Genomic DNA, 25,053 nt, shown 5'->3' on the forward strand with positions numbered 1-25,053 from the left:
CGCGCGAGGGCTGCTGGGAGTCGTAGTTTGGACACGTGCACCCGGCTCTTCTCGCTTTCTTTCACGGTTTTTTTCTTTTCCTTCTTGGCGGTGGGAGGGGCGGGGAGAGTGTTCTTTAAATTGAGAAAGACAGGGACGCTTCGGTGGCTCAGTTGGTTAAGCAGCTGCCTTCGGCTCAGGTCATGATCCCAGCGTCCAGGATAGAGTCCCACATCGGGCTCCTTGCTCGGCAGAGAGTCTGCTTCTCCCTCTTCCTCTGCCTGCCATTCTGTCTGCCTGTGTTTGCTCTCTCTCTCTCTCTCTCTCTCTCTGACAAATAAATTTAAAAAAATCTTTAAATTGAGAAAGCCAATCCCTCCTTTGAGCATTGTCTTCATTCGGGTCCTTGCCAGTCAAAGATGCTGACCAACATTGCTGTATAGAAATCTGCTTCCGTACATTTGTTTGTGATAACAACTACATTGTTATCCATTTTGCATTTTACTTACAAACTCTTACTGTTTTTTTGCTGCTAAATGAAGTCCCAGCTCCTTGAAATTAAAGCCTTCATGTTTTATCCAGGGAGGAGTTCATCAGCGTATTCACTAATTCTACAAACATTTGAACATCTAAAATGTATCATTTAGGCATCAGGGATAACGGGTGGACATGAATCACTTTGCCTTTGCGGAGCTTACATATATGCGAACAAGTAATTAAACTCATGATATCGGGTATGAGAAGAAAACTGGGGAGATTATTTTAGATTGGGTGGTCAGAGAAAGCATCTTTAAGGAGACAACATTTAAGCTGAGAACAGAAGAGAGACATAAGAAGCTCCTAGGAGAAAGCGTTACAGGCAAAAGGGTCAAGAAAAAGGCTTGCTATGATCAGTAAAGAAGACCGGTGTAGCCTGAGCTTAGTGCAAGAGTAGTGTACTGTGAAAAAACATTATAGAGTAGGTAAGATTCAGGTCAAGAAGAATCTTGAATGCCATACTAAGGAGTTTGGATTTATTTCAAAAAGCTATTAAAGAGTTTCAAACAGGGAAGTGAAGTTATCTGGCTTATACTTTAAGCTCATTAGATTGCTATATGGAAAATGTAGTATACAGATGGAAGAACAGAAGGGAAAATTCCTGGGATCAAGTCCTGCATCCAGTTCCCTGCTCAGCAGGGAGCCTGCTTCTCCCTCTCCCACTCCCCCTGCTGGTGTCCCCTCTCTCCCTGTCTCTATCCCTCTGTCAAATAAATAAATAATCTTTTAAAATAAAATAAATTTAAATGATTAAACAAAATAATACAGGAGTAAGATACAAGATATTGCTTTTTAAAAAATATGACCACGCAGCTTTGAGAAGTAACAAGTAGATCTTCTACAAATAAAGAATTTAGTAATTGCAACCAAAGCCAATGTTTGGGTTAAACAGTAGATTACACATTGAAGAGAGAATTAGTAAACTGGATGACAGATCTAAAGAAATTACTAAGGGCAGCCCAGAGACAAAGGAAATATGAAAGAAAGATCGAGAGACATTAGGGATATATTGTGAGGGTCTACCATACACCTAGCAAGAACTCTGAGAGAAGAGAGAATACAAAAGGGACAGACAGTAAATGATGAGATAATGGCTAAGAATTTTCTAGAACTGAGTAAAGACAAGAATCTTCAGATTCAGGAAGCAAAATAAAGCCCAACCAGGATAAGTAAAAGGGATCTTTTCAAACACAACAACATCAAACTGCAGAAAACCATAGAAAAAGTAACCGGAAAGGAAAAACATATCCTACAAAGAAACAACTATTAAATTTCTGAACATTTCTGAACTGAGACAATGGGTGCCAGTTGACAGTGGGAAATATTTTCAAAGTACCAAGATAAAATAACCACACTTACAAATGTAGACTGAGCTAAATTATCAGTCATATGAAGGTGAAAGAAAGATATCATCAGTGGCACCTGGGTAGCTCAGTCATTAAGTGTCTGGCTTCGGCTCAGGTCATCATCTCAGGGTCCTGGGATCAAGCCCCACCCACATCAGGCTACCTGCTTGGCAGGAAGCCTGCTTCTCTTTTTCCCACTCACCCTGCTTGTATTCCCTCTCTTCTGCTCTCTCTGTCAAATAAATAAATCAAATCTTAAAAAAAAAAAAAAAAAAAGGAATCAGACAAAAGCAGAGACTGTTGCCGGTATTGTAACAGTGTTGTATGGTGACAATGGTACCTACACTTTTGGGAGGCAGAGCAAAACCATAGACTTGTGGAATCACTATGCACTATGCAGTACACCTGAAACTAATGTAACACTGTGTGTCAGTTATACTTCAATTTTAAAAAAGACAAAGACCTACTAAAGGAACTCATTCAAAAGATATACTTCAGGAGGAGACTGATTCCAGAAATTAGGTGTGAGACGTAAGAAATCAGATAGCTAGCTAAACCTACCCATCCTATCACTGGTTAGGACAATCCTGAAGAGCATATTTAATCCATATTATCTCATTCTCTCACAGCCTACCAAACCCTACATTCAACTACCCGCCAGTAGTATATTTTCTAAGTTTGGAGGATAATGTGGAAAGATGTTAGTCATCTCACCCTAATTTATCTCCATATCTTGAGCACCAATTATCAAAATATGAGTAACTAAAATAAATAGAATATCTTCCTCTAATCGTTCTTAAACTCATTATATTCTGAAATCAATAGAGCTGCATTAGATCTTTCTAGTTTCCAAGCCATATATCTACCATCTTCCATGAGACCTAGCTAAATAATCTAAATTCCTGGTAGAGTGGCTTAGATACATACACACACACCGACACACACACGCGCGTGCATGCATCTCTGCCCCATCACCACCCTTAGCTGAAGTAACTCATATCTCTGTTTATCTGAACAAACATAACCTAACACTTTAAGAAAAATAAACCATAAAAGTTCAACAAATACTGGAACAAAATGACCAAGAGGACAGTACCCATTTTCTTCACTTTAAATCTTTTTTTTTTTTTAAAGACTTTATTTATTTATCAGAGAGAGAGAGCAGAGCGAGCGAGCACAGGCAGACAGAATGGCAGGCAGAGGCAGAGAGAGAAGCAGGCTCCCTGCCGAGCAAGGAGCCTGATGTGGGACTCGATCCCAGGACGCTGGGATCATGACCTGAGCCGGAGGCAGCTGCTTAACCAACTGAGCCACCCAGGCGTCCCCATTTTCTTCACTTTAAACAAAAAAGGCCATACACAGAATTACAAAACTGATTTAAAAAATACAGTGCTTGGTGCGCATGGGTGGCTCAGTCCGTTAAACAGCTACTTTTGGCTCAGGTCATAATCCCAGGGTTCTTGGATGGAACCTGCTTCCCCCTCTCCCTCTATCACTCCCCCAACTTCTCATGTTCTTTCTGTCAAATAAATAAAACCTTAAAAAAATAAAAATTAAAAATACAGCGCTTAGGGTGCCTGGCTGGCTCAGTTGGTAGAGCATGTGACTCTTGATCTCAGGGTCATGAGTTGAAGCCCCATGTTGGGCACAGAACTTGTTAAAAAAATAAAGTGCTTATTCAAAGTATCCAAAGAAGATAATAAATAGTTCAAAACCAGAAATATTCTATCAAAAGTAATGTAAAAAAAAATGACGTCATCTGCAACCATTTATTAGGCAAAGAGTCATATCAAAGTACTCTTCATTCACTTTCACATTTTTATTACACCCTTGAATACCTGTGTAAATGAATAAATGGCTGAATCATATCCCAGGCCACCATCTCAAATATTAACTTGAAAACTCATTTAAATACTGATGAAACTTGGTTCTGATATACAAAAGAATATGTATATATATAGAAATATATATTAAATATATAATATATTAATAATTATATAATATAAATTATATAATATATAATAATATATAAATATATAAAATACATATATAAATACATATGTTTATTTATATATAGAAATACGTATTTCTATATATATAGAATATATATATTTTATATATATACAAATACTGGAACAAAATGACCAAGAGGACAGTACCCATTTTTTTCACTTTAAACAAAAAAAGGCATACACAGAATTACAAAACTGATTTAAAAAATATGTGCTTGGTGCGCATAGGTGGCTCAGAATATATAGAATATATATATATACACACACATACATATATATTCTTTTATATATATTCTTTATATATATTCTTATATATATAATATATATATTTTATATATATTCTTTTATATATATATATATTCTGCCCCCCCCACATATACTTTCTTTTTTTCCCCACATATACTCTTTTTTTTTTTTTAAGATTTTATTTATTTATTTTACAGAGAGAAATCACAAGTAGATGGAGAGGCAGGCAGAGAGAGAGAGAGAGAGGGAAGCAGGCTCCCTGCCAAGCAGAAAGCCCGATGCGGGACTCGATCCCAGGACCCTGAGATCATGACCTGAGCCGAAGGCAGCGGCTCAACCCACTGAGCCATCCAGGCGCCCCCATGTTACTGATTTTTAACTGACATATAATTTCATTTCAGGCTCCGTAGCTCAGGGGTTAGAGCACTGGTCTCGTAATTTCATTTCAGTGTCCCCATACTAATCCCACTGTGAAAGAAATGCTTGTAAAAAACAGGAATTCTTTCTTGTAAGAAGATACTAAATAAGTATAAAATTAGATTGGGTTTGAAATATTAGTGGTCTCTAATATTTCTTGTTTCATGGGACGCCTGGGTGGCTCAGTTGGTTAAGTGGCTGCCTTCAGCTCAGGTCATGATCCCAGCGTCCTGGGATTGAGTCCCGCATTGGGCTCCTTGCTTGGCGGGGAGCCTGCTTCTCCCTCTGCCTCTGCCTGCCATTCTATCTGCCTGTGCTTGCTCTCTCTCTGATAAATAAATAAAATCTTAAAAAAAAAATATTTCTTGTTTCATGGCACTCGGTTGCTTTTTCAATATTTACATTCTTAAACACACCTTCAAAAAGAACTATTATGACTCATCAAGTCATACATGTCAAATTATGAAAGATTTATTCCCATAAAAACACCAGAATGTTTTAGGAAGCTAAGCGGTGCTAGCATATATAAATATGTATCATTCCATTATTCTATGAAACAAACATTGCAAACAAACCCTGGTTTACTGGCTTCTGTTTTGGAACATGCTTGTCCTCAAAGCATTGCCCCATATAAACAGAAGGACGTGCTTGCCTATTTATTTATTTATTTAAATATTTTATTTATTTATTTGAGAAACAGAGATCTCAAGTAGGCAGAGAGGCAGGCAGAGAGAGAGAGAGGAGGAAGCAGGCTCCCTGCAGAGCAGAGAGCCCGATGTGGGGCTCGATCCCAGGACCCTGGGATCATGACCTGAGCCGAAGGCAGAGGCCTCAACCCACTGAGCCACCCAGGTGCCCCATTGCCTTTTTTTTTATTTTTTTTCAAAGACTTTATTTTTAAGTAATCTCTACATTCAACATGGGGCTCAAACTCAAAACCCTGAGTTCAAGAGTTACATGCTCCACTGACTGAGCCAGCCAGGTGCCCCATACATTTTTTATTTTTATTTTTATTATTTTTTTAAAGATTTTTATTTATTTATTTGACAGAGAGAGATCGCAAGTAGGCAGAGAGGCAAGCAGAGAGAGAGGGGGAAGCAGGCTCCCTGCTGAGCAGAGAGCCTGATGTGGGGCTCAGGATCCCAGGACCCTGAGATCATGACCTGGGTGGAAGGCAGAGGGCCAACCCACTGAGCCACCCAGGCACCCCCACTTTTTTATTTTTTAATTAGCTTATGGCACTTTATTTTATAACTTTTCCCCAAGAAAAACAGTAGAATAGGAACCTTTGTTTAAAAAAAAAGCCACTGAAGATACACAAAAGAGGGGTACCTGGCAGTAGTCGGTAGAGCATGTGACTCGATCTCAGGGTCATGAGTTTAAGACCCAAGTTCAGCATGGAGCAAAGGATACAAAAATATTTTTTTTCATAAATGTACAACTTAATAAAACATACTCTAAAATGACAATCTGAATTGTCTTCCTGACAAATTCAGTACTAAACAAAAACTGTATCTTAGTACTTAGTATTTAGTTTCATCTAGCCATTCATATATTCAAAACAGTAAATAAAATACAAAAAGAGAATAGAAATGCTTTAAGGAATAATCAATCTTGATATTAATAATTTCTTAGCTGTCCTACTTTATTTTCTTTAAACTCTGGATGAGTAACTTTAATATTCTTATAAAACTAATGTTTAAATAAACTGATTCATCCAAAATATTTTATTCTCATTTAAAATGATTTTCTCAATTTTTAGCTGAAATTAAAATGTTTCTATTCATAAAATAAGAATAATTTGTCTCTAACACATAAAGTACTCTTTTCATGACCGAAATGAAACTGAAATCACTTCTCACAAAATAAATATAAATTCAACAAAATTAAGTTTCCTCTCCTATTGGTACTTGCTTGAAGATTATCAATGGTCTATACAACAGAGTACTAAATTCTGGAATGGGTTGAAAATGGTCCAAAATTTCCTCTAGTACACAAAATTATAGCCATAAATGAAGACAAAAACGACATAATTCTAGAAGAACACTCCTTTTTTTTTTTTTAAACATGTTATTTTATTTATTTGAGAGCTAGAGTATAAGCAGGGGAGAACAACAGAGGGAGAGGGAGAAGCAGGCTTCCTGTGAAGCAAGGAGCCGGATCTCAGGACCCTGAGATCATGAACTGAAGAAGCCACTTAACCGACTGAGCCACCCAGGCACCCCTAGAAGAACACTTCTGATCACAAGTAAATAGGTCTTATTTAGGTTTATGGGAAGCATTAAGCTCCACAAAACTTATAGGGAAAAATGGCCATATTTGAAAACAGCCACAAGGATCAGAGTTGAACACAGGATGGTAATGAGCAGAGTCACAGAACACACTAAGGAGGTATGTATAGTTAGTCCCACTGGAACCTGTAGAGTCACGTTCTTATATACCTAGAGAAAGAGAGAGAGAGAGAGGTTAGAGACATCTAAAATGCAGGCCCTAAGGTGAGACCTAGTTCTTTGACTTTTAATGTAATTTTTTTCTTTTAGTATCTTTCAGCCAATGCTACACTACATGTAACATTATTGTTTGAGTGATTCTTTTGGATTCAACATTTCATTTAATGTAACAGAATCAGATTCATCACAATAATCCTTAAATTCTCATTAATTTTGATTTCTACTTCTACTGATGTTAGCTATCTGCCATTGTCACCTCTGTAATCAGTATAAACATTTACTTCTTTTTGTTACCTTTCTATTAGAATACAGAATTATCTCTCAGTCAAAGCCCTAAAGGAAAAACATTAAAACAACAATAAAGCTAAAGTATCCAATCACTTCTGTTTTGCTGTTTCTCTCTCCAAAATACCTTTAAAAAGTCTATTATTACAAGTTACACAGTGAATGTGTCTTTTACTGTTAAAACATCAAAGTCACTGTCATCCTGACCAACAAAACAGTTCTCCTACAGTTCAACTTGGTTTCTATTTTCTATTTGGTTTTGAAGATAAAGAGGATAAAAACTCTAGGAAATTTTGTGGTTTAAAATAGTTTTTTAGGGACACCTGGGTGGCTCAGTCGGTTAACTGTCTGCCTTCCGCTTAGGTCATGATCCCGGTCAGATGGAGTCCTGCATCGGGATCCCTGTTCAGCAAGGAGCCTGCTTCTCTTTCTGCTGGCCGCTCCCCCTGCTTGTACTCATGTGCTCTCTCTCTCTCCCTCAATCTCTGGTAAATAAATAAGTAAAATCGGGGCACCTGGGTAGCTCAGTGGGTTAAGCCTCTGCCTTTGGGGACGCCTGGGTGGCTCAGCAGGTTAGGCCTCTCTGCCTTCGGCTCAGGTCATGATCTCAGGGTCCTGGGATCGAGCCCTGCATCAGGCTGTCTGCTCAGCGGGAAGCCTGCTTCCCCCTCTCTCCCTCTGCCTGCCTCCCTGCCTATCTGTGATCTCTGTGTGTCAAATAAATAAATAAAATCTTTTTAAAAAAGAAAGTAAAATCATAAAAAAAGAAAAAAAAATCGGGGTGTTTTTTTTTTTTTAAAGATTTATTTATCTATTTGACAGACAGAGATCACAAGTAGGCAGAGGCAGGGGCGGGGTAGGGGGAAGCAGGCTCTCCCCTAAGCAGACAGACTGATGCAGGGCTCGATCCCAGGACCCTGAGATCATGACCTGAGCCAAAGGCAGAGGCCTAACCCGCTGAGCCACCCAGGCGCCCCAATAAAATCGGTTTTTAAAAATATTAAAATTTAGGTAACTTGGGAATGCTCTTATTTTTGGTTCCTTTTTATAAATATCTGGAGTATAATTTCACATCCAAAACAAATGTTAATTTGAAAATTATCTTTTCAAATTATCTTTTAAAATTATTTTTTGAAAAAGATATATATTTTTTTTAAATGCTCACTGTTTTATATATTTTTTAATATTATGGATTTTTTTTTTAAGATTTTATTTATTTATTTGACAGAGAGAGATCACAAGTAGGCAGAGAGGCAGGCAGAGAGAGAGAGGACGAAGCAGGCTCCCCGCTGAGCAGAGAGCCTGATGCGGGACTCGATCCCAGGACCCTGGGATCATGACCTGAGCCGAAGGCAGCGGCTTAACCCACTGAGCCACCCAGGTGCCCAGAAAAAGATATTTTTTTATCTTTTTATTTATCTTTATCTTTTTCTTTTAAATTATCTTTTAAAAAAATGGTGTCTTAAACAAACAAGACTTAGTGTAGATCACCACCTCAGTGATGGTCACCTATTTTCCTGATATATATAAACAAGAAATGTTAACACAACATACACACACATAAATCAAAGGGTTCATTAAGACCTTTTATTTCAAGTTACATGGTCTAAAAGAGAACTGAATTCAGAATGTTTTAATAAGGTAATTACTTATTTTGTAGCAATGCACACTACCAGTATTTTAAATTAATAAATTGTAAACACTAATTATACTCTTCATTCACATAAGAAAATCACATGTAATTCTCCAGATGTATTTTAGAGTGTAAAAAAAGTTCAGGTTCCATATGCTAATGGAAATCTACTCAAAAGCAACTCTATACTACAAAACATATTAGCAGAGTCATACTTCTTACAATTGTCAGCTCTAAGAGAGTTCCCCACTACAAAATAGCAGTGCTTTATAGTAAGACTTAACGGTAACTAGTTGTTCTCTAGGCTAGCTGGTAGACAGGCTTCAAAGCAACTCCAAGGAAAATACTTCAAATCTATAATAATCTCCAACAGCACATACAAACAAATCTGCTTTATGTTTATCTGACTGTGGGCTTAACATTTTAATTTATTTTACTTTTTTTTTTTTTTTAAGATTTTATTTATTTAACAGACAGAGATCACAAGTAGGCGGAGAGGCAGACAGAGAGGAGGAAGCAGGTTCCCTGCTGAGCAGAGAGCCCTATGTGGGGCTTGATCCCAGGACCCTGGGATCATGACCTGAGCCGAAGGCAGAGGCTTTAACCCACTGAGCCACCCAGGCGCCCCTAATTTATTTTACTTTTACTGCAGACTCATTTGACTCTTTGTAAAAGTAAATTGTAAGAATGTTGACAGAGATTGTGCTATTCCACCAAAGGAGGCAGACCTTAAAGAGAATTAGGGTCAAAGTGAAACACAAACAGATAGTACAACCATCAGTTAAAATGCAGCTCATAAAAGAGGAAGGAAAGGTTAGGAAAAGAGGGAAAGAAGAGAGATGGCTGTATAAGACTTGCCACTGAACAGAGAGAAGTAGACCATGATAACTTAAGAAGGTAAATAGAAAACTGTACACTCCTCAGACAAAGCCAATGATAATGAAATAAGAATACTTACCTAATTTATTAACTGAAAACAAGGTCGGGGTCAAAACTATCAAAATGGCTGGCCACAACCTGGATTTAGATATATAAATTGCAATACAACTGTCTAGAAACTTTATCATAGTTGAAATATTACTACTTGGAGTCTTTATTTCTCTTTTCTCACTTTTTCTATGTAATATATTGAAGTTAACTAATTGACTTCGTTGTTCAAAAGTTAATAAAAAGTTCTAAATAAAATAAAGTACCTATAAAGTAAAACCAAGAATGAAACTGGACCACCTTCTTAAACCATACATAAAAATAAACTCAAAATGGACTAAAAACCTAAATGTGAGACAAGATACCATCAAACCCCTGGAAAAAACATAGGCAGTGATTTCTTTGACATCAGCTGTGGAAACATTTTTCTAGATAAAGTAAAACCAGATGGACATAGCACTGTTATTTGTTGCTACTCCACACGTTTAAAAAGCATATTAGCTTACTTGGGCTCTGGACTAATATAAGGCATGGAACTAACCCTAAATCTCCAGTTCCCAAATTAAATGATTCTATGACTCTACGGAAATGAGGAGCCATTGTTGCCATCAGTAGCAAAGAAACAACATTAAAAACAAACAAAGGGTTCCTGGTTGGCTCAGCTGGTTAAATAGTTGTCTTCGGCCCAGGTCCTGATCCCAGGATCCTAGGACTGAGCCCCACATTGGGCTCCTTGCTCAGCAGTAGCCTGCTTCTCCCTCTCCTTTTGCCTCCCTCTCCCTGTATTTGTTCTCTCTTTCCCTGTCAAATAAATATATAAAATCTTTTTTAAAAAATTAAAAAACAAACAAACAAAAAACAGCTTTTAATGGTAGAATATAAAATGCTAATCCCTTAAATGTGGCAGAAACATTATGAGTTTTAAATAATGCAGCATGATTGAAAAACACCTCAAAATATTAACTTACTGATTTGTATTTCATATTGTTCCACTGGCATATATCCTTATTCTTCAAAGCACAAGGAGCTGCCACTTGTGACTGAGCCCAGCATTTCAAAATTGGAAACTCTGAGAAAAAGTGGTAGAACATCATATCAGAAAACATGCATCTGGACTAGACACTAAGCCAGTCTTCCATGTTGAGATATGAGTACTCATACTCTTTGTCACACAATGTACAAGACCTGAATCCATCTATCACATGCCGTTTTATTTCAGCAACCTGTTCTAAGAGGATGCCAAAGAAATTACAAAATTACCAAGACTGTACAGAAGTTAAGCATGAGTTCTTAATAAATCCCATTACAGTAGGTGCCACTTTTTTTTCTTAAGATGTTATTTATTTATTTATTTATTTATTTATTTATTTGAGAGAGAGAAGGAGCAGAGGGAGGGAGAAGCAGACTCCCCACTAAGCAGGAAGCCAGCTGTGGAGCTTAATCCCAGGATGTAGAGATCAAGACCTGAGCCAAAGGCAGACACCCAACCTACTGAGCCACCCAGGTGCCCCCAGTAGGTATAATTTTTTAAAAACTTTAACTTAAACTTTTTTTGAAGTATAACATATACTCAGAAAAATTAACAGATCCTAAACATACAACTGAAAAAAATTTCCATAAACTAAACAAACCCATATAAAGAACATTCAGACTAAAAAAACAAAACAAAACAAAACAAAACACAATACCAGAACTCCAGCAGAGGACACTTTTCCAAACTTTATTCTGAGTAATTGAAAGAAAAAAAAACTAGGTTGGATGAACAGATCTAACAAAGTTGAACAGTTTATTATTTTCTCATCATGAAATTTATCATGGCAGCAAAGTATGATTAAAAACTTCCTATCTCCCGGGGCGCCTGGGTGGTTCAGTAGGTTAAGCCACTGCCTTCGGCTCAGGTCATGATCTCAGGGTCCTGGGATCGAGTCCCACATCGGGCTCTCTGCTCGGCAGGGAGCCTGCTTCCCTCTCTCTCTCTCTCTGCCAGCCTCTCTACCTACCTGCGATCTCTCTCTGTCAAATAAATAAATAAAATCTTTAAAAAAAACAAAACAAAACAAAACAAAAAACCAAAAAACTTACTATCTCCCAATCTTTGGTGCTACTGATTTGTGAATATTCTAATCAACCTAAATTTGGAGACACAAAGAACCAAAATCTGGGGGCGCCTGGGTGGCTCAGTGGGTTAAAGCCTCTGCCTTCGGCTCAGGTCATGATCTCAGGGTCCTGGGATAGAGCCCCACATCGGGCTCTCTGCTCAGCAGGGAGCCTGCTTCCTCCTTTCTCTCTGCCTGCCTCTCTGCCTACTTGTGATCTCTGTTAAATAAATAAATAAAATCTTAAAAACAAAACAAAACAAAACAAAAAACACCAAAATCTGAAAGGGACTTCTTAAAGTCCTGATTCTAGGAAGACTGAAAATGAGGAAGCATAGTTCCTTGTTTTTTGTTTTTTTTTAATTCAAATGCACACATAAAAACAGAAAGAACAATTATTTCCCAAACCAAAAACTCATGGCTAACATTTACACAAAACTAGGTGGTAAAGTATTCCCTCAAACACAAAAAATCTATACAAGTAGACAAAACACCAACAGCTGTAAGTCCCGCAAATCAGCATAAAGAAATAGAAAGCAGCACAAGGGCAGAGGATCAATGGCCAAAAAAAAAGAAACACACCAGACATTATATGAGTCCTCATACAAGAACACAGCACCACCTATAGTCTTGTCAAAAGAATCAAACTGAATCTGATCACAGCTCTGGAGCCAGCAGCCAATTTCCAGGAAATAAAGAGGCTAGATGAATGGCATAAGCAAAATCACCAAAACCCCAACTATGAGAAACTAGACAGGTCAGATGACCCAGGTTTCTCAACAGGTGAATCTAAAAAAAAGAAAGGGAAAGAGGGGAAACTTGTAAATTAAGAGACTTAGTGGAAACACATTTCTTCAAATGGGGAAGATGAGGCTTTACTATCCACGAATGCACACTTGGGTGAAAAAGTATAAAGAAACATAAGCAACTGATTAAAAGTCAGGATATGGGTTAGTCTTAGAGGAAAGGAGGAGGTTATGATTGAGACGGGACACACAGCTGCTTCTAGGGTGACTGGTAAAGCTCTATTTCTCTACCTGGGTGGTAGTTACAAGGAAGGGTCTTTGCCTTATAATAATATACTAAACTATTTATTTGTGAAGCTTTTCTATACCTATGGTGTATTTTACAATGAAAAGGTTAAAAAGGGGGCTGCCTGAGTGGCTCAGTCAGTTCTTCTTTGGCTCAGGTCATGGTCCTGGAATCAAATCTCACATCAGGCTCCTTGTTCAGCAGGGAGCCTACTTGTCCTTCTCCCTCTGCTGCTCCCCCTGCTTGTGCTCTCTTTCTCTCTCTGACAAATAAATAAATAAATAAATAAAATCTTCTTAAAAAAAAAAAAAAAAGTTAAAAAGGAAAGTAAAAAGAAACCTTCTGTCACCCCTGTCCTTGACTTTGGACTTGCCATCATACCTTTATTTTTATTTTCAACCCGCAGAAAAGACTTGCAACTCTCACCTTGGTCACAATACATCAATAAATCAGGGTTATTGATCACAATAAAGGTTTCTCCATCTTTACTATGTGGCCGATGATAGCGGTAGTGCACAGGCAAAAAAGCTTGGAAACAATCAATGCACTGTGAATCTTGTCTGGCATAAATAAGAACTTCGGATTCCTTAGACAAATAATTGGGAGCTTCTATATTAAAGTCTTCGGAAACCATCACTGCCTATCAAAAAGAAAACAAATATTAATCCAAAGAAGAAATAGAGAAGATTAATAAAACCAGAAGAATGCTATACTGATGAACAGAAATGTCAAATTCACTCCCCCTATAAACAATTCCCATTTCATTCTATCCTCAATTTTAAATAGAAAAATAAGATGTGATCTATGTTTAATAAAAGTTTGTTTACTAAAAGTAAACTGAGGAAATTATACTCTGGGGTGTGAAATTTCCCCATAACAGAAATTATGTATTTATAATATCCTTATCAAGCTTTGTTTAGGTGACAAAACAGGTAATAAGAAAAGAGAAATTTTGTGAATACAGCATCATTTAATATTTGTTAAATTTAATAAATATTAAATGATGCTGTATTCACAAATGAAAATATGACAAAAACAGTTAGCCCAGTATTGGTTGAAATGATTGGTATCATTCTGGTAATTTCCTGTTCTTCAGAAAAGTAGGTAAGATGGCAATGAGTAAGACAGAGCACTGTGGTGAGGAAGTCAAAGCAAAGGTCAGTATTCTTCCCATATTAGGTATAAAAAGTTAAAAGGAAAATAGTAAATGATTCTTTAAAAAAATAATATGGTAAAAACCATTTTAAAACAGGTATTCTAGGGGCACCTGGGTGGCTCAGTCAGTTAAGCTCAGCCTTCAGCCTTCAGTTCGTGATCTCAGAGTTCTGGGATTGAGCCCTGTATTGGGCTCCCAGCTCAGGGAGGCATCTGATTTTCCCTCTCCCACTGCCCCTCCCCCCTGTTCAAGCTTTTGCTTACTCTCTCTCAAATGAAGAAATAAAAAAGATCTTTAAAAAAGAAAAAGGTATTCTATTCCAAAACTAAAAATGCATATGTGAGAGAAAATAGTCCTAAATTATAATGTAAGTACATATTATATATGTATGTATATCTATCCACCCACACATATTTCTGTATAAACATACATACATACACTCACATTCACATATATTTATACATACATATATACAGACACTACATAATCTGTGAGTCTGTGTGTATGTGTTATGTACAGATGTATACACATACAACTTGTCTCTAGATTCTCTATGTGAAGCCCTTACATATCTCCAGGAAAAAACAAAAACAAAAACAGAATTAAAGTCTTCACATAATGGCAAACATCCTAATTCTTCTGTTTCAGAGTGACACCAAGTGCTGTATTTTTTCATGTTTTTCCTTCCCTGTTAATCACAGGAATAAAAAAGTTCATTGGCAAAGGGCAAAGAATATAATCTTATGAGTCATAATGAACTTTAAAGGTGATTAAATTAAACCACTGTCAATGAGGGCATTGTTCAAGAATCCAGCCGCTGCCTGAATACGCTCAATGACTAAAATGGAGGTTATTACTTTGAGTCATATCATTTTATCTTCCGTTAAAAGGTTATATCTTTTTTATTTTTAGATTTATTTATTTGAGAGAGAGAACAAGAGTGTGGGAGGGAGGGGCAGAGAGAAGATGGAGAGAGTCTTAAGCAGACTCAGTGCTGAGTCCAGAGCTCAACAAAGGACTCGATCCCACAACCCCGAAGTCATGACCTGAGCCGACAACCAGGAGTCAGACGCTCCACCTACTGTGCCACCTAGGTATCCCCATTCCTTTTTTATAAGTAGAAGTCCGATGCTCTGGTCTTTAACATTCGCAACTGTCCTTGCTTACAGTATCTACAATAAATCTGTTCCTTATTTCACTAAGGGTCACTCAAACATCTCCACTAAGTTTTCTCCTCCTCAGAGAAATAGTCATAGTTCTCTTAGGGGTGCCTGGGTAAACAGCAATAATGTATTAACAAAAAACCGAAATGATACACAAAAAATTCATCAAACAAGAGCATATACTTGTTAACAGCCATGAACCTATTCCTTTTCACAATACTCAACTAACACGTCACAAACCACCAGAGCTAAGTTAAATGAGTTAAGCTATGAAATTGTGCCATGTCTGTAACATTTGCCAGATCTTTCTCTTATAAACTAGTTCTTTCAAAAACAGGAAAAAATTCTCCCAATTAAGACACAGTAATTGGTGCTTTTGAACAACTTACACGATATAAAAATATGACTTTATAAAAAAATGAAATGTAGACTACTTTTCTGACACTGCAATGTTAATTCTAACAGTACATTTTAAAAAATGATCTCTCTGGCTAAAGGTTCACCAATTTTACCCATCTCAAAGAACCAGCTTTGTTTCGCTGGTTTTCCCTATTGTGTTTCTATTTTCTAATTCATTGATTTCTGCTGTTTTTTCTATTCCTATTCTCCTACTTAACTTGGTTTCACGTGCTTTTCTTTTTATAATTTAGGGAGGCTTGGCTATCACTAATCTGAGATCTTTCTTCTTTCTAAAACAGGCATTTTAGGACTACAGATTTCCCCCTAAATGCAGCTCTAGCAGCACCCTACTAATTCTAATATATTGTGTTTTCACTTTTATTCAGTTCAAAATCCCTTATTTCCCTTTTGCTTTCTTCTTTGACCCACGGACTACTTAGAAGTATGTTGATTGGCTCCCAAATGTTTGAGCCTTTTCCAGAGAGCTTTCTTCTTTCTTTCTTTCTTTTTTAAAAAGACTTTATTTATTTGAGAGAGATATAAAGAGAGCTCATGCACAAGCAGGCAGAGTGGCTGGCAGAAGGAGAGGGAGAAGCAGGCTCCCAGCTGAGCAGAGAGCCCGACATGGGACTCGATCCCAGTATCCCGGGATCATAACCTAAGATGAAGGCAGGCACTTAACCAACTGAGCTACCCAGGTACCAAAGATCCTTCCATTCTTAATGTCTACTTTAATTCCTCTGTAGTCAAAGAATGTGCTTTGTGAAACTTGAATTTGTCTAAATATATTGAGACTTGTTTTATGACATAGAATATGCTCTATCTTGGCAAGTGTTCCATGTATGTCTAAAAAGAATGTATATTCCACTGTGGCTGGGAAGAGTGGTCTATAAATGCCAATTAGGTCAAGTTGACATTTTTATTCAAATCTTATAAAGTCTTAATAATTTCCTGTATCAATTAGTGAGAAAAGTGTACTGAAACCGTCAACTGTAAGTATAGATTTGTCTGTTATACCTTACAGTTCTACCAGTTTTTCTTCATCCATTTTGAATCTGTGCTATTAGGTACATAAATGTTTATGGTTATTATTTCCTCCTGCTGCGTTGATCCCATTATCAAAATGCCTTCCGTTAGCTCTGGTGATAGTCTTTGCTCTGAAATCCACTTCACCTAAAATTAATAATCCCACTTCAGCTTCCTTTGACCAGTGTGAGCACATCTTTTCTTTTATTTTTTAAAAAGATTTTATTTATTTATTGAATAGAGAGAGAGAGAGCGATATCACAAGTAGGCAGAGCAGCAGGCAGAGAGCAAGTCCAATTGAGCAGAGAGAGAGCCTGTTGAGCAGAGAGCCCAATACGGGTCTTGATCCCAGGACCCTGAGATCATGATCTGAGCCGAAGGCAGAGGCTTAATCCACTGAACCACCCAGGCACCTCCATATCTTTTCTTTTAAAATTTAAATGTTTTAAAATAAAACATTTCTTGTAAGCAACATACAGTTGGATCTTGCTTTCTTATCCAATCTGATGATCTCTGTCTTTTAATGGGGATATTTAGACATTTATATTTAATGTGACCATTGATATGGTTAAGTTGAAATGTATCATCTTGTTTTCTATATTTAACATACATTCTTTGTCCTTTTCTGTTCTTTCTCTGCTTTTTGGATTGAATATTTTTTATAATTTCATTGTATCTGCTTTGCTGGTATACTAGCTAAAACTCTTTGTGTTTTTCTTAACTTTTACTTATTTTTAGGTAGGCTCTAGGCCCAATGTGAGGCTTGAACTCATGACCTTGAGATCAAAAGTTGCCTTGCCCCACCACCTGAGCCAGCCAGGCACCCCAAAACTCTTCGCTATTTTTATGTTTACTTTAAGGTTTACATCTTTAATGTAGCACAGTCTACACTTAAGTGGTATTAAACTACTTCACATTTAGAATAGCAACCTTATAAAAGTATGCTTCCATCTTCTCCTTCCCAACTTTGTGATATTTGGTGTCATGCATTTTATTTTTACATATGGTATGAATGTTATATTATTTTTTTCAATTATCTGATAAATAAAAAATTTAAATAAGGGGGAAAAGTCTTATATTTACCCATGTAGTTATCATTTCAAGTGCTCTTCTCTCCCTAGTATAGATACAGATTTTATCTGATATTATTTTCCTATAACATTTTTATAGTGGAGGTCTATTAGTGATTAATTCTTTTAGATGTCTGAAAAGTATTTCACCTTCACTTTGAAAGATATTATCACTGCATACAGAATTCAAAATCAACAGGTTTCTTTTCTTTCCATACTTTAAGGATGGTGTTGTACTATTTTCTTGTTTGCATTATTATTTTTTTAAAGATTTACTTACTTATTTATTTGACAGACAGATCACAAGTAGGCAGAGAGGCAGGCAGAGAGAGAGAGAGAGGAGGAAGCAGGCTCCCCGCTGAGCAGAGAGCCCAATTCGGGGCTTGATCCCAGAATCCTGGGATCAAGACCTGAGCTGAAGGCAGAGGCTTTAGCCCACTGAGCCACCCAGGCGCCCCTAGTCTGCATTATTTTTGACAAAAACCTGTTATCTTTTTTCCCTTATATTTTATGTTTTTCTTTCCCTCTTGCCACTTTTAAAATTTTCTCATTCTCTGGCTTAAATCAACAACATAAGAAACAACAGGTGTTGGCAAGGATATAGAGAAAGGGCAACCCTTTTGCACTGTTGATAGGAATGCAAACTGATACAGCCACTCTAGAACACAGTATCAATGTTCTTCAAAAAATTAATGATCCAGCAATAGCACTACTAGGTATTTACCCAAAGAATACAAAAATATTAATTTAAAGGGATACATGCACCCTGATGTTTATAGCAGCATTTTCTTAGCTAAATTATGGAAACAGCCTAAAAGTCCATCAATTAAAGAATGGACAGAGAAGATTCAGGGGTGTCTGGCTGGTTCAGTTGGTAGAGCATGTGACTCTTGATCTCAGGGCTGTGGTTTCAAGCCCCACGTTGGCCTGGGAGCCTACTTAAAAAAAAAAAAAAAAGATGTAGTATATATATATACAATGGACTATTATTCGGCCATAAAAAAGAATGCCATTTGCAATGACATGGATGGAGCTAGAGAGTATTAGGCTGAGTGAAATAAGTCAGGGAAAGACAAAAAGACAAATGCCATATGATTTCACTCGCACATGGAACTTAAGAAAGAAAACAAACGAACAAGGAGAATTAAAAAAAAAGCGCGGTGGGGGGGGAAACCAAGAAACAGATTCTTAAATAAAGAGAACAAACTGATGGTTACCAGAAGGGAGGTAGATGGTGGTGGGGGGGTGTGTTCAACAGGTGATGGGGATTAAGGAGTGCACTTGTTATAAGGAGAACTGGGTGATATATTGAAGTGTTGAATCACCATTTAGTATACCTGACGCTAATATTACACTGTATGTTAACTAACTGGAATTTAAATAAAAACTTAAAGTTTTTTTCTCATTCTCATTTTTTTTTTTAAAGATTTTATTCACTTGAGAGAGAAAGACAGTGAGTGAGCACAAGGCAAGAGAGGGGCAGAGGGAGAAGGAGAAGCAGACTCCCTACTGAGCATGGAGCCCAACATGGGGCTTACCCCCAGGACCCCGAGATCATGACCTGAGCCAAAGTCAGATGCTTAACTGAGCCACCCAGGTGCCCCTCATTCTCACTGTTTTAAACAATTTGAGTACATGCACCTCGGGATAATTTTCTTCATGTTTCTGGTACTTGAGCAGCTTAGACATACGGATTTATAGTTTTCACCAAATTTGGAAATTTCTCAGCCATTATTTCTTTAAATTTTTTTCCATCTCCATTTCTCTCTTCTGTCCTTGGAGATTCCAATCACACCTTCCCTACCCCACTCCCCACACTGAGCTTCATTGAGATATAACTGACATATAACATTGTATAGGTCTAAGGCATACAACATCACTATTTGAAATATGTTTATAATGCAAAATGATTGCCACAGTAAGGTTAGTTAACACATCCATCATCACTCATAGTTACCTCTTATGTGTATGCGTGTGTACAATGAAAACTTTTATTTTATTACTTTTTAAAGTAATCTCTACATTCAGCACAAGGCTCAAACTCATGACTCCAAGATCAAGAGCCATATGCTCTACTGAGCCAGCGAGGCACCCCTGATGAACACTTTTAAAGTATACTCTTTTAACAATCTTCAAATATATAACACACTATTGTTAACTATAGTCACCATGCTATACACTAGAACCCCTGAGTGTACTCATCTTATAACTGGATGTCTATACTCTTTGAACACCTTCATCTGTTTCTCCCACACTCTTGCTCCTGGCAACCATCAATCTACTCTATTTCAATGATTTCAGGATTTTTTTAGATTCCACATACAAATGAGATCATACAGTATTTGTCTTTCTCTGACTTATTTCACTTAGCTTGTAGCAAATGGCAGGATTTTCTTCTTTTTTATAGGTGAATAACATTCCATTGTATCCTATTTTCATACTATTTTCTTTATCCACTCATCTGTTGATGGACACTTAGATTGTTTCCACAGCTTGTCTACTGTGAACAACGAAAGGAACATGGAGATAGAGATATCTCTTCAACATAGTCCAACCACAGGTATAGGAGGCCACCTGAAGTTGTCCCACAACTCACTATTATTCTATTCACATTTTTGTTTTTAGATTTTATTTATTTATTTGACAGGCAGAGACCATAAGTAGGCAGAGAGGCTGGCAGAGAAAGAGAGAGAGAGAGAGAGAGGAGGAAGCAGACTCCCCGCTGAGCAGAGAGCCCGATGCAGAACTCAATCCCAGGACCCTGGGATCATGACCTGAGCCGAAGGTAGAGGCTTTAACCCACTGAGCCACCCAGGCGCCCCCCACTCTATTCACTTTTTATATTTCTCTCTTTTTAAAAAAATCTATTTTAGGTAGTTTCTATTACTATGTCTTCAAATCTATTAATCTTTTCTTTTGCACTGTTTGAAATGCCATTAATTTTATCTAGAATCTTTTCTATCGCATACACTGTAGTCTTAATCTTCACAAGTTTAACGTTCTCCTTTTATATATCTTCCATATCTGTATTTAATTTTTTTAACATATGGAATACAGTTATTGTAACTGTTTTCATAGCCCAATTCTAACATCTGGGTCAGTTCTGGATTGGTTTTGATTGATTCATTTATCTCCTCATTACAGGCCATATTTCTCCCCATCATTGCATCAAAATTTTTATTAGAATCAAGACACTGTGGTTTTGATATTGTTGGGTGCTGTATTCCTATAAGAATTCTTGAGCTTTGTTTGTATGCAGTAAACTTACTTATAAACAGTTTGACCTTTTAAACAGGTCATGCTTTTAAGATTTGTTAAACAGAACTGTCATGGGGACTAAATATTCCCCACTACTGAGTAAAAGTTCTTCTGCTTACTCTACTGAATGCCCAATGAATTATGAGGCTTTTCCTAGCATGGTTGCTGAGAACAAACACTACCACTGGCCCTATGTGAGTGTCTGACATTGTAACCTCTAATTTTTTCATAAGGTCTTTTCCCAGAAGCAAGTAGTTTCCTCACAAAAATGCACTAATCAGTACTCAACTATGAACTTGAAGGGAACCTTTTATGGATCTCTGGAGTTGTCTCTGTGCAGCTCTCTCTATACTGCCTTGTCAATTCTGGTGACCTTTGTCTTCCCAGGATTTCATGTTCATTTCCTAAACTCAAGCAGTCCACTAGGCTCTGCTTGGGTTCTTGCTCCCTATGCTAGAGCTCGAAAACTCTTCAGGCAATAAGAGATAAGCTGGGACAGTCATAGAGCTCATCTTATTTATTTTCCATTAATTTCAGACATCACTGTCCTCACTGCTTGGTATTCAACAATCTTTCCCATTATTTCATATAATTTGTCTATTTCTTGGTTATTTCAAGTGGGAGAGTAAATCTGGTCCCTGTCCTCCAACTTGGTGAGGGCATTAAGTCCTATTATTACATACTTTGATTGAGTAAAATTTATGATTTCAAAAGCACAGCATTTCCATTTTGACCTACAGAACAGCAGTTTCATAAGCTTCAATCTAATATTATGCCTTTTTCAAAGAACGTGAGAGGTTTTTATTAAATATATCAAATAGCCCTACATAAAAATGAAGTGAGATTCATGTGAAGTGCTTTATTCATTATGACTCTGTTTAAGGCCTGTATTTATTTTCAAATTGCTCACAAACCATCACAAACTCCTTACAAAACATTTTATTGCCACCATAACTCATTTAATTTGAACCCATTGTTCTATGTGCTGCAGTCACAAATTTTATCTCATGGAATAGTTAAGATCTCAATCTAAATACATAAGTATAAATCATTCCCTAAATATAAATTTCCTTCTATCCAGTTATACTCCTCAATACTTCTTGAGACAAAGTTTCTCTACACAAAGGATTGTGCCACAGTCTCAACTCAGCTAGGCAGAAAGAAATAGCATCTCCTATATCAGGAAATCAGCTTCTAATTATCTATGTGTCACAAATGAGACATCTATTTGAAATGAAAAAGTAAATTCACTTAGAGGGCTTATAATTAGGGATTAGAAAAGTAGGAAACAGAAAATTAAGATAAAGAAAAGCTTGTCAATCAATCCAGAGTGGCATCCTCTGCCTGCCCAGTTTTCTAGTTACAATTAATCTGCACATACCCCAATCTCATCCCAAGACGGTGGGCATGTGATCTCTTTTTGGGTACTCCTATGCAAAAAAAAAAAAAAAAAAAAAAAATTCCATTTTCTTAAAACGTTGTAGGCAATTTTATTAAGTAGGTTTAAATATGATTCCAATCCATGTCCCTATAAGCCAAGAACCACATTTAAATCTGAAACCAATTATTTAAAATTTTAAAAGCCTCATTCAGAATTCATGACTCAGTGAAGGAAAGGAATGAGGGAAAAAGCAATGAGGTCTGTCTACATGTGCAAATGTACTGAGACCGCCATATAAGTGAACATGTTTATTTAAACTGTAATATGTGTGCAAAAAAACAGAACACAGGAAGAAACTTGGTGAATGGGGGTCAAGATAGGTGGATGCTTATCATTGTACACCTTTTTATATCTCCTAAATTTTGAACGATGAGAATATAATCACCTATTCAAAAAATTTAAATAATTAAATAATTACTTGATAAACAAGTAATTAAAATAGGTGAAGAAATTGGCCTAAACCACAATTATAAACTATCATCATAAATGACTCCAAGTATATCTATTTTGCCTCTTTTATATTCACATATAGATTATAATCTTAAGAATGAAGATGTTGTTTGCCATAATTTCTTTATTTTATTTTTATTTTTTATTTTATTATTATTATTTTTTAAAGATTTATTTATTTATTTGACAGACAGAGATCACAAGCAGGCAGACAGGCAGGCAGAGAGAGGGAGAGGAGGAAGCAGGCTCCCTGCAGAGCAGAGAGCCTGATGCGGGACTCGATCCCAGGACCCTGAGATCATGACCTGAGCCGAAGGCAGCGGCTTAACCCACTGAGCCACCCAGGCCCTGCCATAATTTCTTAATAGGAATTATCTGAGTTGTTAAAACAGATTTTTGGGTTCAATCTAGACCTACTGAATTAAGCTTTCCCAGGAAGACATAATCTGCACAAAAAGTGGCCCCAAGTGATTCTTACCAAAAGTCAGAGAACCCATTAATTAAGGAATAAAATTCATTTCTGGAAAAAGGAACAACTTTATAATTAGACAACCCTGGATATACCTCTTGGCTCTTCCATTTACCTGTGTGATCCTGGATAATTTACCTGGCCTCTTTGTGCCTCAGGTTCCTTATCTATAAAATGGAGAAATAATACTTCTAGGGTTGTTATAAAGACTGATCTGGGGGAGGCGGGTATGAAGAGGGTAGTTGGGTTATGGACATTGGGGAGGGTATGTGACATGGTGTGTGCTGTGAAGTGTGTAAAACTGACGATTCACAGACCTATACCCCCAGGGGAAAATACTATATTATACGTTAATAAAAATAATAAAAAACATAAATCACACACACACACAAAAATGGGTCTACGCATGGGTTTGGGACATAATCTTTATCTATTGCTTCCTTAAAAAAAAAGAGAAGATGATATCTGACATACAGATATCCAATAAATATCAGCTTCCTTTCCTCCCACATCCAAATTATACAGGTGTTGATGTATAAGTCACTCAAACAATACTGTCAAATGCTGCTGAAGCAGTATTTATAATCATTAACCTTCTCAAAGATATATAATTTTTTTAGTTATGAAACTAGGAACAATTCTAACAAAAACCATTTTGACTAGCTCAGTTCAGTTGGCTTATTACTGACAAGTCTGACACATTATCACTCATTTTTAAAATAATACTCCCATACTACCTAAAAAAAAAAAGGGTTACTTTATGCACTTAAACAAAATGAATAAAAAGTACAATGTTGTCTTGTCTATTGTTTTTCCTTAATCCAAATGACAGCATTCCTAAAATAATCTCTCCAAAAAAAATCCTCTAATAGTTATACCTCTGTTATGTTTCTCTCTCTTAATGAAGCCAACTCATATGGATCCACAAAAAGTCCCGTCGGGATGTACTGTTTAATTAAGAGTCGGCAGGTCTGCAAGTCCTCGATGCTTTCTCCAAATTTCACTTTTATTAAAAGGTCTCTGTAAGAGAAGCATGTTTAAAATATATCTCTTCATTCAGTTGTAAATGAGACAGCATAACATTACATTCAAATTAGTGGACACACTGTATTTCAAACTCAAAATCTATTCTCAAAACATTATAAAGTCAAGTAAGTATTTATTTCATGTCAGAATCACTCAATTATATCTTTCATAAACTTCTGTCAAGAGCCACAGTATAGTATTAGTATGAAAACAGACAACAATCAACAGAAAGAAATAGTCTAAAAATAGACACACACATATTTATATGGCAATAAAGGTACCAACATGATTTGATGGGGAGAAGAGAGTCTTTTCACCAAATGGTACTGAAACAAATACCTATGTAGAAAAAAATGAACCTTGACCTCAGTCTCATACCATATACAAGTATTAATTTGAAACAGATTATAGACCTAAATGTATAATTGTCCCAGCTTTCTTTCTGAAGGCACATTTGGGACCAAATGCAAGGAAGGAAATCCAAAGCACAACATGGTGGTTTTGCTTAAATTATAAAACAGAGACAGAGGTTAAGAGAAACTAAAGTGGCTGGAAGTCAAGGTGCTAAATTCCAGAGAGGAGGGAACTATGCAGAAAGAGTTCTATAAATCTGAGTTGAACTCCCCTTGATTTTT

The 25,053-nt window shown here is 36.8% G+C and overlaps 1 protein-coding gene and 1 long non-coding RNA gene across 2 annotated transcripts in view; both read right to left on the reverse strand.

Moving 5' to 3' along the window:
- Positions 1 to 1,352: 1,352 nt before the first annotated feature.
- Positions 1,353 to 3,380, reverse strand: LOC309848816. The gene is made up of 2 exons (XR_014303307.1): positions 3,207 to 3,380; positions 1,353 to 2,978 (listed from the first exon to the last, which is right to left on the reverse strand). It is a non-coding gene; the product is annotated as an uncharacterized lncRNA (long non-coding RNA).
- A 3,207-nt stretch (positions 3,381 to 6,587) lies between these two features.
- The window catches only part of PIGX (phosphatidylinositol glycan anchor biosynthesis class X), a gene marked incomplete at its 5' end in the record, with an annotated part of 36,458 nt that continues 17,992 nt past the window's right edge, over positions 6,588 to 25,053 (reverse strand). Inside the window, 4 exons of the mRNA XM_082722612.1 lie at positions 6,588 to 6,978; positions 10,801 to 10,901; positions 13,387 to 13,600; positions 24,271 to 24,412. Coding sequence (XP_082578738.1) covers positions 6,835 to 6,978; positions 10,801 to 10,901; positions 13,387 to 13,600; positions 24,271 to 24,412 — 601 coding nt within the window. The remainder of the gene's footprint in view (positions 6,979 to 10,800; positions 10,902 to 13,386; positions 13,601 to 24,270; positions 24,413 to 25,053) is intronic.

This window comes from Mustela nivalis (assembly GCF_964662115.1).
Source record: "Mustela nivalis genome assembly, chromosome: 1".
In the NCBI taxonomy this organism is placed as follows: Eukaryota; Metazoa; Chordata; class Mammalia; order Carnivora; family Mustelidae; genus Mustela; species Mustela nivalis.